Source organism: Mastomys coucha, unplaced genomic scaffold (assembly GCF_008632895.1).
Source record: "Mastomys coucha isolate ucsf_1 unplaced genomic scaffold, UCSF_Mcou_1 pScaffold22, whole genome shotgun sequence".
NCBI lineage: Eukaryota > Metazoa > Chordata > Mammalia > Rodentia > Muridae > Mastomys > Mastomys coucha.
The window spans coordinates 145752512-145765009 of NW_022196905.1; the positions used below are offsets into that span (position 1 = coordinate 145752512).

General features: G+C 41.7%; 1 protein-coding gene across 6 annotated transcripts in view; it reads right to left on the reverse strand.

Annotated features, from left to right (window-relative positions):
• Window positions 1–12498, reverse strand: part of Stard13 (StAR related lipid transfer domain containing 13) — a 211015-nt gene that overhangs the window by 148408 nt on the left and 50109 nt on the right. The window contains exon 1 of one of the 6 annotated variants that reach the window (XM_031338854.1): window positions 128–811. The exons of the other annotated variants lie outside the window; for them this stretch is intronic. Within the exon in view, the coding sequence (XP_031194714.1) occupies window positions 128–182 (55 nt within the window). The 5' untranslated portion in view covers window positions 183–811. Of the gene's footprint in view, window positions 1–127; window positions 812–12498 lie in introns of those variants that run through there. 6 annotated transcript variants of the gene reach the window in all.

Here is a 12498-nt window from a genome sequence, read left to right on the forward strand (position 1 = left end):
CAACTGTGTCTATAATGACAAAGAATAAACACTCAAATCATCTTTGGGTTCAAGTAAACAATGTCTACTTATAATAAGAAGGAGGATGGGGATTGGCAGTGGTGAGCAACATGGGCTCTTAGCTTACCCAGACTTGAGTTCAGAGTATAGCGTGAGCACTGTGGGACACCAGGAGAGTTCATTTAACACTCTGGAGCCTTCCTTTATGCACCTAAGAAAGGGGAGGGGTGAGTGCAAGGTATGAGGCTCAATCTTGCTTATTTTCCAAATGGGTAAACTCAGGTCTTAACGAAAACACAATAGGAGGACCATATCCAACCACACTGGACTCCTTGAAAACAGCTGGTAGATTATCCCAGGGAAGGCTCTAGAATGGTAGCTTCAAGACTATTGTTGCTAAGCTTAGAAATGACAAATACTCCAAAGCTTAAGATGTATGATGTGAAATATAAAGACTAAATGGCTGACTCAGGCCTGAATGTTTCATCTTCATGCATACAGATGTTAGCAAACTTTGTAGACCACTTGCCTCTCCATGTGGGACCCTGAGCATTTTTTTCTACCTCTATGACATTATGGGAATGTGAAGCAGGGCTCCTCCCAAGGCTATGGGTCCACCTGCAAAGTCCTCAAGCAGAATGAGGAAGAATGACTGTCAATGAACTGAAAGGACCTTGTCTGCACCCTATGTCATTCCTGGCATTAATGAACTTCAGTGTCCAGAGCAGGCTCTGAAAAGGTAATCAACAATATGAGGGCCAGAGTGACAGGAAAAAGGTTCATATGAAGGAATAGAAACAGAACAGCCTCATGCAAAATGCAGCTGGGAACCTGGAGGCAGGGGAGGAGGAAAATGTGGACTCTGTCTTAGTTAATGTTTGACCACTGCAGCTGCCTGCTGCCAGGCGTCCTTATTCTATCAGGTGAGTTTATATTAGCGCGCCACAGAACCAGTTATGGAAGTGTGCTTTTCTGTGTCACAGTATTCTACTTGCAAAGCAATGATTTGGGGGAAATGAGATTAGGAACATTTAAACTTATAATGGGGCAACAGTGCTCCTCCTACACACCACAGGCTAACAAGTCAAAAAAGACCAGTGCTAGGAGCCAGTCAGTTCTTTGGGGATTGTTGGTCAGTGATGTCCCTCTGCCCCACAAGGCTATCACCAAGAAATCAATGACATGATCCTGTTGCTGAAGACACCACACACTCAAGTTCTAGAACATGGATAAAACAAGCTGGTGCTGACCTAGAAGCTCCACCTTCCTCCTTCACTTTCAGAAACATTTTAGGCTAGGAAGACTAATTCATGGTTTTTCATGTCTCACAAAAACAGACTGTAGGGAGCAAGGCTTCCTAATCAGTGACGGTGAAACCAGTTCACACCTGGATGTATTCACATGTGTATATATTCACACAGGAATGTATGCAATGAGACAATGAGCTTAGAATTGTTCCCCCAACTCTCAAGCCACTAAGGATGCTGCATATAGCCTTCTGGGTTCATTTTATGCCATACGTAAATGTCAAATATTGCATCCTATAAAATAAGAGTTTTATAAGGTTCACAATTAACATTATGTCATAATGAATGCAGAAGGCTATATGTACTGATTTTCTGTCTTTAGGTCTATCTTGAGGGGATTAAAATGATATATTTTCTATAAAAAAATCAATGAAGCAGAAGCTTTCATATGGTGTATCTGTCAAAATGTCAATAAATTTACTTCTAAGAATAAATCTCAATGAATATCATATTTCTGTTTCATCTTTCTTAGCTGAAGGATTCAATAAATATAAAGAATATTCTTCAATTAGTAAGAATGATGCTCTTAAGAGAAATAAACTACTAAAATCTTTAGAAAACTTATTAGAATTAGCATGGACAACAGAGAGCTTAGTTTTTAATTTGTCAGCTGGGCATAAGTCTCTTCTGGCTACACATTAAACAGGGGATCAATATCGAGGGTCTGAAAAGAACTGTAAAAGTTAAACAGGAAAAAGCCCTAAAACATCCTCCAATCAATAGATGAGCTGATGAACTGAATAACAGTTCTTAAAAAGAGATACGAATGGCCAATAAGTACTTGAAAAACTATTCAATATCCTCAACCACCAGAGATACACAAACTAGAACTGCTCTGAGAGTCCATCTAAGTCCATCAAGAATGAACAGCTGTCACCAATAAAACAAATGGCAGCAAATACTTCTGGACAGGTGGGGAAAGGCAGATACTTGCTTAGCACTGGCAGGGAAGCACCTCCCGTTCAGTCACTAGGTAAATCAGGTTAGAGAGCCTTCTGGAAACTACAGATAGAGCAGCCATGGTCTACTTCTCAATTAGCGATTAATGAAGGAGGGCCCAGACCATTGTGGATGGGGACAAGCCAGTAAGCAGCACCCCTCCATGGCCTCTGTCCGGTCATATGTGAAAGGACTCAACATCAACACATAGCAGAGGTACTTCACACCCATGCTTATTGCTGCACTATTCAAGTCAGCCTTAAAGAAAGAAAACTAGCCTAGATGTCCACTAATAAACCAACGAATGGACATTGAAAACAGGATACACACATACACAATGACTTTTATTCAGCTGCAAAAAAGATGAAATTGTGACATTTGCAAAAATAAATAAATAAATAAATAAATGAAATTGAATATCACTACAATTCAGCAAAATAAGCCAGACTCAGAAAAACACCATGTTTTCTCTTCCATGTGGTACTTGGATTTAAAAGTATGCATATGTTTGAGTATGTGCATGTGTGCCTGTGTGCTAGTTTTGTGTCAACTTGACACAAGCTAACATCATTTGAAAGGATGGAGCCTCAATTAAAAAAAAATGCTTCCATAAGAATGGGCAAAAGTTGTGTGTGTTAAGTTATTCTCTCTCTCTCTCTCTCTCTCTCTCTCTCTCTCTCTCTCTCTCTCTCTCTCTCTCTCTCTCTCTCTGTCTCTCTCTCTTTCCGAGACAGGGTTTTTCTGTGTAGCCCTGGCTGTCTTGGAATTCACTCTGTAGACCAGGCTGGCCTTGAACTCAGAAATCTGTCTGCCTCTGCCTCCCAAGTGCTGGGATAAAAGGCGTGCGCCACCACTGCCCGGCCAGTTATTTTCTTAATTAGTGATTAAATAGGGAGGGACCAGACCATTGTGGATGGGGACCCCCCTAGTCTAGTGGTCCAGGGTTCTATTAGAAAACAACCTGAGTAAGTACATGTACATGCGTAACGAGCCAGTAAGCAGCTCCCCTCCATGGCCTCTGCATCAGCTTCTGCCTTCAGGTTCCTGCCCTGCTTGAGTTCCTGTCCTGACTTCCTTTGATGACTGACTGTGATGGGAACATGTAAATTGAATAAACCCTTTCATCACAGAAATAGCAACTCTGACTAAGACAGAATATGTATGTATGTGTGTGTGAGAGACAGTGTATGTATGTATGTATGTATGTATATATATGTGTATATATATGTGTGTGTGTGTGTGTCTGTATGAGACATGTATGTGTGAATATATGTATGTGTGCATGTGTGTGCAGATGCATATGTGTATATATGTGTGCACATATGAGTGTATTATGTGTGCATGTGTATGTGTATGTGTGTGTGTGTTTGCATGTATGTGAGATGAAACTCCAGGTAGTCCATGGAAGGAGGGGATAAGATCTTTAGGAAGGCAAGACACAGAGAGGGCAATGGCACATGTGTGATGAGACAGCAGAAGGTGGACCTAGCTGGGAAGAGGAAGGAAACAGCTGGGCATAGGAAAGGGACAGAGCTGAGGACAGTGGGCATGGGGACAAATGAGAACAAAACACAATGATGCATAGGTAAGGCAAGACCACGCTGAGGCCTAAGTGCCCATGCTAGCCTAAGCGAAGCTCATGTATTTTTTGACATGTTCTCCCCTATGTGCTTCTTTACTTGAACATCTGGAGTTGGAAAGTTCCTGCAAAATTAAACCTGAGAGTTCATATCAGTCCAGGAAATCTCACTAATTTGGATGGAAGGATTCAGGTAAGTTTTTAAGATTTATTCTTCTATCCATTGCACTTCAACTTATAGTCTCTGTTCTTGGGTTTCTTTTCTGGGGGGGGGGTCACAGACTGAGTGGCCTTTATTGGAAATACTCAGGACCAGAAGTGTCTCAGATTCCCACTTGTTTTGCAGGTTTTGAAATAGTTACATATGCACGATGAAATATCTTTGGGGACGGGACCTCGGTTTTAGCACACAGATTCATTTATGTTTCTTATGCTGGAGGGCAATCATATACAATGTTTTCAGTGTGTGGTCATGTTGACTGCATCCTGTCACCTGAGGCCAAGGAGAGATTTTCCACTTGCACTCAATAAGCTTCAGACTGGGGACCACTTCAGATGTCAAAGCTTTGGATTAGGGGTGCCCAGTGTGTATGAGATAACTTCACAATTGCTCTGCGTGTTAGAATGACAAGAAAGTGGGAAGCAACTAGTAACACTGACTGCTAGACACACGATAAAAATGACCTTTCCTTCTACTTATCAACATAACATGAAACTGGTCAAGGTTTCCATCTGCTGTGTCTCCCTTAAATTTGTATGCTGACGTCCTAAGCCCCAGTACCTTTGGAGCATGACTATAACTGGAGACAGAAGAGATAGCAAACGAGATAACAGAGGTAGACTGGTCCAATCTGACTGTTGTCTTAATCAGACAAGATTGGAATACAGGGATGATGTTATGAAGGCCAAGGTCAGAGACAGTCATCTAGATGCTAAGAGACCCTAGGAGGTGCCAACGTTTCCAGCACTTTGCTCACAAATTTCTCTTAGACTCCAGAATGGCGAGGAAACAAATTTCTATTATCTAAGTGGTCTAGTCCATGGTACTTGGTTATGGCAGCCTCCCTGCCCATCCCCAAATGAAAACAGCCTGTTAGCGGCAGCAACATGTTCTATATAAGTTTACATGACTGACTTGGTACTAAGCCATAATGCAGTTACAACACCAGTTATAGAGGGATCTGTTTACAGCTTGATGTGTAGAAGAGGGAATTGAGATCCAGAAGACTCAGGTGATTTACTCACACCATCCCTTGTCCAGGTTAAGTAAGCTTCCTACCACAGACACTCGATGCTCTGGAAGGGCATCAATGGTAATGGATTAAAGATCTTTATTAAAGAAGCTGCAGTTTCCCCCCAGATATTCCATGCACAGCATCTCGCTGTTACTGATGAATGAATCCCCCCCTGCCCCCACCCCAGGCCTTGATCTGACTTTTCTTTCCCAACTGTTTACCCCTCAGTCCTTCACTCTGCCACAGCAACATTCCTGAGGCTTCCTGTCCTCCACCACTCCTAGCTTTATCGCCACATGATGTCAAAAGTCAGGGACACTCTGAATCAAATAATAGCTTTGTTATAACCCAAGAGGCCCACAGCCTTTGCTGTTAGTGGCTTGCACTAATCATTTCAGGCCTGTTCAGAGCACAGGAGAGGATCACTACTAACCAAAGAAAACTACATTTGCGTGGGGTAATCGGCTTTGCTGTACTTAAAAAAGAAAAAGGAAGAAATAATAAAAGCAAGTAAAGAAAGGAAGAAAGTAAGGAAGAAAAGGAAGGAAGGAGGGAGATAAGGGAGGGAGGGAAGAAAGGAAAGAAAAGAAAGATCTTATAAAATCCTTGTTTTATAACTTAAAGATTGGGACAGATACTTTTTGAAGACACACACACAACTATGACATGTACGACTGCCATAGTAAACACGGCATGCTCTTTGACCATAACTTGATAGTTCTTATGTCCGTGAATGTTCAATACATATTTTCTTATATCAGATATCTAGTATGCATCAGGCAGTGTGCTCAGAGCTTAGTTATATTCCTTCATTTAATCTTTTAATAACTTGGCTACAGTTAGGAAGTTCACTTTGTCCACTGGAAATCATAGGGAACCCTAAGAAACCTCATCAAGGTCATGCTGGGAAGGTGTAGGATAAGAGATTCAATTCAAGGTACATAACCCCAAAGGCCTGTGAGTCCTGGACTACAGGTTCTGAAAGTTGGGAGTTTACATTGAATGTATGGGAGAGCAACAGAGGAGGGCCTACGAGAGCAAAGCCTTCGAAAGCATCTTCAGGATGTCCCGTATGGCTGACTCCACTGCCTTCCTGCCAAGGTTTGCCCAGCCTTCTTCTAGGAAGCCAGCCATAAACACATCTAAGCAGCTTTGTCTGCCACAGACCGCAGACCTGGAAGCACCAAGGGTGAATGAGTTTGCCGGCAAGGAGGTTCACAGGCCCTCCAACCCAGGACACCAAGGGTAGGCAAGGAGGCGGTTTGACAGCCACGAATGAGTAGGAGAATCACAACAAATGGCTTAAAAAGGTCCTGTTGACAAGGGTTTTGGAAGGGATTTCATTGTCTACTTTTAAAAATACATTTAATAGGAAATATTTTGTATCCTTCAAAGTGTTGGATGAGTTCCTTCTATTTCTCTTCTCCAGTTTGGAGGCTGGAGAGATGGCTCCGTGGTCAAGAACCCTGGTTGCTCTTGTAGTGGATCTATGTTCTCTCCCCAGTACCCACATGGCTCACGACCATCTGCAACTCCAGTCCCAGGGGATCCAACACAGTCTTCTGGCCTCTACCAGCATGCACACATATAGTACAGATAAAAGCAGGCAGCATACCCACAACATGCAAGAAAGTGGAAAGGAGCACCAGTTTTGCTTGGATAGATCCATGTGTAAAACCAGTGCGAGGTTAGTCAGTCTTTCCTGAATCGTACAGAACTTAAAATATTCTAAATTTCATGATAGTAAAACTCTAAGAGGAGACTATTATTTTATGGCCATACAAACTTTCCTCAGTGTATTATTTTGTGAATCAAATTTAGGTGAAGAATAACGGCTCACTTACAGAAACTGAATAGTAATCAAAGACTCTTACCATCCATATGTATGGGTTTTCAAAAGTAACCCAGAGGAGGAAAGTTGTAATGTGAATCAGGTATGTGGTAACTGGCCAATCCCTGGCTATACTAATTCACTTGAGTGGTCGTCAGACTGTTTGACAGGCTGAGTAACACCAATAATTTCTAGTCAGCTCCGCTATTTTAAAATGTATTCCTATACCTTAGGAGGAATTGTTTGTCAGTACAGCCAGATATTGTGGATTTACTCCCATTGATTTTCTTTATCTAATAGCAGGAGTATATTTTGTAACTTTGTTTTTTATCTGATGTCCTTTTTAAAATTCCTTTAGATACAAATTTGAGAGAACGAGAGGGAGGGAAATTGGTGCATTAATTTTTGAATGGTTTTGTGTCTCTTTGAACATTGGTGCATGAATTTTCATGGTGATATGTCCTGCTCTAGATCTGATATGACTTTATTAAAAAGGCTAAGGCTAGCTAAGAGGATCCTTCCTGTGTTCCCTTATAGTGTTTTGATATACTGTGAATTTGCTTGGAAAAAAATTGTGCATCATATAAATGTTCAAATGTTACATCTTTGCCAGCAGAGGAAAATATATTAAGAATGTCTCTGGCAGCTTCCTGCAAACTTACAAGTTGCTGATAACCTCAGTCCAACAGATTTTACACATCAAAGCCACCTACATTCTGCCCAGCTCCCTTTCTCATGCTGTGCTCAGGGTACTGTCTTCTCCTTCAGATCAGGAAGGGCCTGGCACTATCCATTCAGCACAGCCAAAAGAGGTTTCTGGGCCACAGAGGTGACAGGTGCCATCCATCAGTACCTAAGTGTCTGTGAGCCACCACCTAGAGCCAGGGAGAACTTTATGCAGCTGAAGGACATCCCACTTCCCTGTGGCTGAGGACCCTACTTCCAGACAGCCCTAGAACACCTTCAGTTAGCTGCAGAAATGCCAGCCCCACCTCAGAACTCATCCAGGATTTCCATTAGAGCGTAGGTTAGATCAACTCAGAGCCGGGAAGTAGCCTTCCTCTGTACTTAGGTTTTAGACTTCCCTGCGACTAGTTACATTATTGTGGTAATTAAAAACTCTGCTATCACACATTCTCAATGTTCTGATCAACATGTGAGCAGGGGCTCTCCTCTCAGAATAGAATCTTCATTTTATTGCTTTAATTAAAAAAAGTAAAACAGAGCTAATCAGCTTGCCTTTACCCAGTTGAATTTTCTTTTCTCTTCTTTCTCTATTTGTCTGTTTTGACTTTTATTTTTGCTCCCCCTGTTTTGATAGTTTTAAAGAGAGAAAATGAAGTTGGGGGGTTGTTAGGGAGAGGTGGAAGAGGGTCTAGGAGGAGTTTAGGGAAGGCAAAGAATATTATCAAAATATACTATATGAAAAAAATTAATTACAAAATTTAAAAGATGTGTTATCGGCCATTTTTCAAGACAGAAAATTTGCAGTGTCACCGTCCAAAAATATGACTTCTAACTAGGTACTGCCTGATGCACGCCAGAAACACAGAGTTATCTCAACAAACCACAGACCACACACTTTCCTCAGTCAGCACTTTCCACCCAATCCTTAGGAGCCTTGGCTTTGGAAGACGCACTCTCTGGTGTCTGGTGGACCGTGGTTTCATGACAAAGAGTGGCAGTAAAACAAACTTTGCGCGCTTCCTGCAGCAGAGTTTGTCTGAGTCTTCATGGCGTGTGAATATTCAAGAAAGGAAAGAAGATGCATCATTTCCCAAGTTCCTTAGCCTCAGAAGTATTTCCTGCTGGGATACTCATTCATTGGGATCCCTGCCCTACAGTGCAGATCTGGGAGCACAGCTTATACATGGTCTCTGGGCTGGTTTTATACTGTCAGAAGTCTGTGCCTGACCTCTTTCACATCCATTCACCCCTCTCCAGATACTTTTGCTGAGTTATAACTTGTGGTGATCCTAAGCCCACTGCCAGGTATAAGAATTAAATGATGGGGCTGTAGAGGTGGCTCACAATAATCCACAACTCCAGGATCCATGGGATCCAGTGCCCTCTCCTCTCCTGACCTCCATAGGCACCAGATAAACATGTGATTCCCAAACAAGCATGCAGGCAAAACCACTTACACCCCAAAAATATGAGAAATAAAATTTTAAAACATTTAAAAGAAATAAATGATAGATACTGTTGGAACCACACTATAGCAGTGGCTGGACACACAGCATCCATCATGGCTTCTTATGAGATGGGTGTGGGGAATTGTTCTTAGAGAGTTTTTGGAGGAAATTCTTCCAAACAGCAGGCTTCATAAGAAGCTTATGGACCTGAACACCCTCTCTCAATTGTGGTTTTTGTTTTTCTTTTTTCCTTTCTTAGATACATAAAGGTGAAGTCCAATTTGTGATCCATTTTTAATAACCATTTAGGGCCTTGCATATTTTGGACTTCTGTGTAATAATGCTTTTTTGATTTTATCTTATAAATTAACAATTTTTCTTTCCATTTTTTTTTTTTTGCTCTTATGATCTTACTGAGTTGTATATTCTTCTACAAGCTAGCTCAAACTGACATATGATACCTTTCTCCACACCCAACTCATGTTCCAACTGCCCCCATGGAAATGTCAAGTAATTTTTAATGTGATCTTTACTTTGTTCAAATATCTGGTGTATAATTTGTAGTTGGCTTTGTCTTGTATGTATTTTGATGTCCTCTCATAATTAAACACAGAGACAGAACATCCTGGTAATGTCATTTCTGTTAAAGCCCCTCCCACATCTTCCCCTTTATAGGAGAGATTTACTGAAGGTCACTTGTCATTTGCTCTTCACAAACTCAGTTGTTTTGGATCATCAATCGATATTCACTAGAAGTTCTGATGTTAGTTTATGGGGTTGGGATGATAATCTGTGCTTCTATTTCTTCCTATAATTACGTTACCCAGAAAAAAATGAGGACTCTCACTTTTTAAGATCCAGCCAGTAGTCATGAATTTTACTAAGAATTAAAGTACAGTTGAAGGAGGATGGAAAAGATGAGAAAATAAATCCCCACTTTCTTAAATTACTGCCACAGAATCCAGATTGGAGAATGGCTTGAATTGTTTTTGGAATCAGCAATTCAGAGCAGCAACCTGCAGCTATGGGCACATAGTCTTTAAGTTCACATGCATGGGTCTCTATGCTCACATGCATGGCCCTCTATGCTCACATGCATGGCCCTCTATGCTCACATGCATGGGTCTCTATGCTCACATGCATGGCTCTCTATGCTCACATGCATGACCCTCTGTGGTCCCATGCATGTCTCTCTATGCTCACACGCATGGCTCTCTATGCTCACATGCATGGCCCTCTATGCTCACATGCATGGGTCTCTATGCTCACATGCATGGCCCTCTATGTTCACATGCATGGGTCTCTATGGTCCCATGCATGTCTCTCTATGCTCACATGCATGTCTCTCTATGCTCACATGCATGGCTCTCTATGCTCACATGCATGGCTCTCTATGCTCACATGCATGACCCTCTGTGGTCCAATGCATGTCTCTCTATGCTCACACGCATGGCTCTCTATGCTTATATGCATGTCTCTCTTTCCCTAGCTTCTTTCTAGGGTATAATTGTTGACCCTTGTTTTTACTATGTAGTAAAGTTTTAAGTATTATCCATTTAAACCACTAACTCGTTCACCTGTAACTTTGGTTAAATAGTACCCTTTTGGAACAGACCCTCCAGTCGCTCACACTGAAGAGAAGCCAGCTCTGATTTAGCAAAAGTAACTTATGCCAATGGCCACACTCTTTTTCAAGGAGCTTGAGCAACAGGGATGGGCAAGGCAATGGGTGCGTTCCCTGCTCTCTGAGCTTTCTTTGTTCTTTGCCATCACATTCACCCTCTTACTCAGAAAACAGTTGGGTAAGAAAGGGCCAAACATTTCAGAGGAACAAATGACCATTTAATTTAGGCTGACACTACCCAGTTGGTGGGGGTGAGGGTCCTCACTCACTAAGGATGGGCAATGCTCACCACTTAGGTTGGGCAAATTCCCAAGATGCCATTTGACACAGTAACAAGGGAGAGAAAATATGTTACTCACACCCACTCGAATTAGCTGGAGACTGAAGCACACTTCGCTTTAGTGAAGTTAAACTCAGCAGCTGTATCTGTTTGAAGATTATCTTAGCTTAAACCTCAAGGAAAAGTGAAAGCCCAACTTCCACTCCTTCCCCTAGCAGTGAGATTTTCTGAGTCTCGAGTTCTTATCAAGCAAAGAAATCTTGTAGTGAGTGCAAGGGTACACACAGACACAGCCTACCCACTACAGCCCTGAGATGGGCTGCACATGACAACAACTTCACATTAAGGCCAGGAGTCCTGAGGAAAAAAAAAGGTTCTCTATAATCATAGTAATTATGCCATTTAAATAGACCACAGACTACACATCCTCACAAGGTCTTAGGACATGAATAACAAAAGCACTCAGATCAGACACACACAGGTAGATGCTGGGGGACAGAAAGGACAGTGGGAGGGAGAACCCTCCTTCTCTCAAGAGATGTGAACACAGGGTTCTCCAACTTCAGACATGAAGGGACCTTTACGGAGAACTTAATTCAAACCCTTATTGTACAAAAGAAGCTCTAGAGAAGTTGTGTATTTCCCAAAATCATGGGAGCAGTTAGTAGCAAGAGCAGAACAAAAACCTGAACTTGTTTTTATCTCTTTTCTCAGAAAAATTAGCAGCCGCTGATCAACTCCACGTGGCAGAGATGCTGTAGCTCTTTTATGTGTTTTTCTCAAGTTGTGTTTAAGTCTCTCTGTGTTCTAAACCAAGAATTACTGACAGTTATAGAGAATTCTAAAATAGGACAAGGAAAATTGTGTGTGTGTGTGTGTGTGTGTGTGTGTGTGTGTGTGTGAGAGAGAGAGAGAGAGAGAGAGAGAGAGAGAGAGAGAGAGATCATAGTGTGTCCATATTGCTCATCTAGAAGCAAAGACCCAGTGGTGTCCTAGAAACTGCCACCATAAAGTATTGGAGCAGAGCCTGGATCCGTGACTCTTTTTCCTGTTGTCAGTATATTTTACTGAAATCTGGGCCATCTCAGAATGGATTTTGAGAATTTCAAATAAAAAAACACGATAGATTTTTTTTTTTCAAAAACAATGGTATTTATAGGTCTGCTTGGATTTGGCTTTTTCAAATAGTGTGTGCATGTTATGTGAAAACACGATGTTTTGATATCCTAAGATAGCAATAATGGAAGTCCAGTTCTTCTACAGCACGCAGATTATAACAGCTACATTTCAAAGAGGTAATATGGCATAGGCACACGATGGAATACTACCCAGCATTCAAACGGGAACAAATCACCCGAAAATACCATAATTCCGATGGATTTAAAGAACATTGGCTCAAATGAGATCATCCTGTCTCAATAGACAGATACTGTGTGATCCTACATATGCAAGCTTAAATTCCTCTCAGGTTTGGATACCAGTTCAGATCTTAAGCATCATCAAAGGTTTCATTATTTCCCTCCCTTGTTTTCCCTCACTGTGAGTGCATCTGCTGTTGAATCATGGCC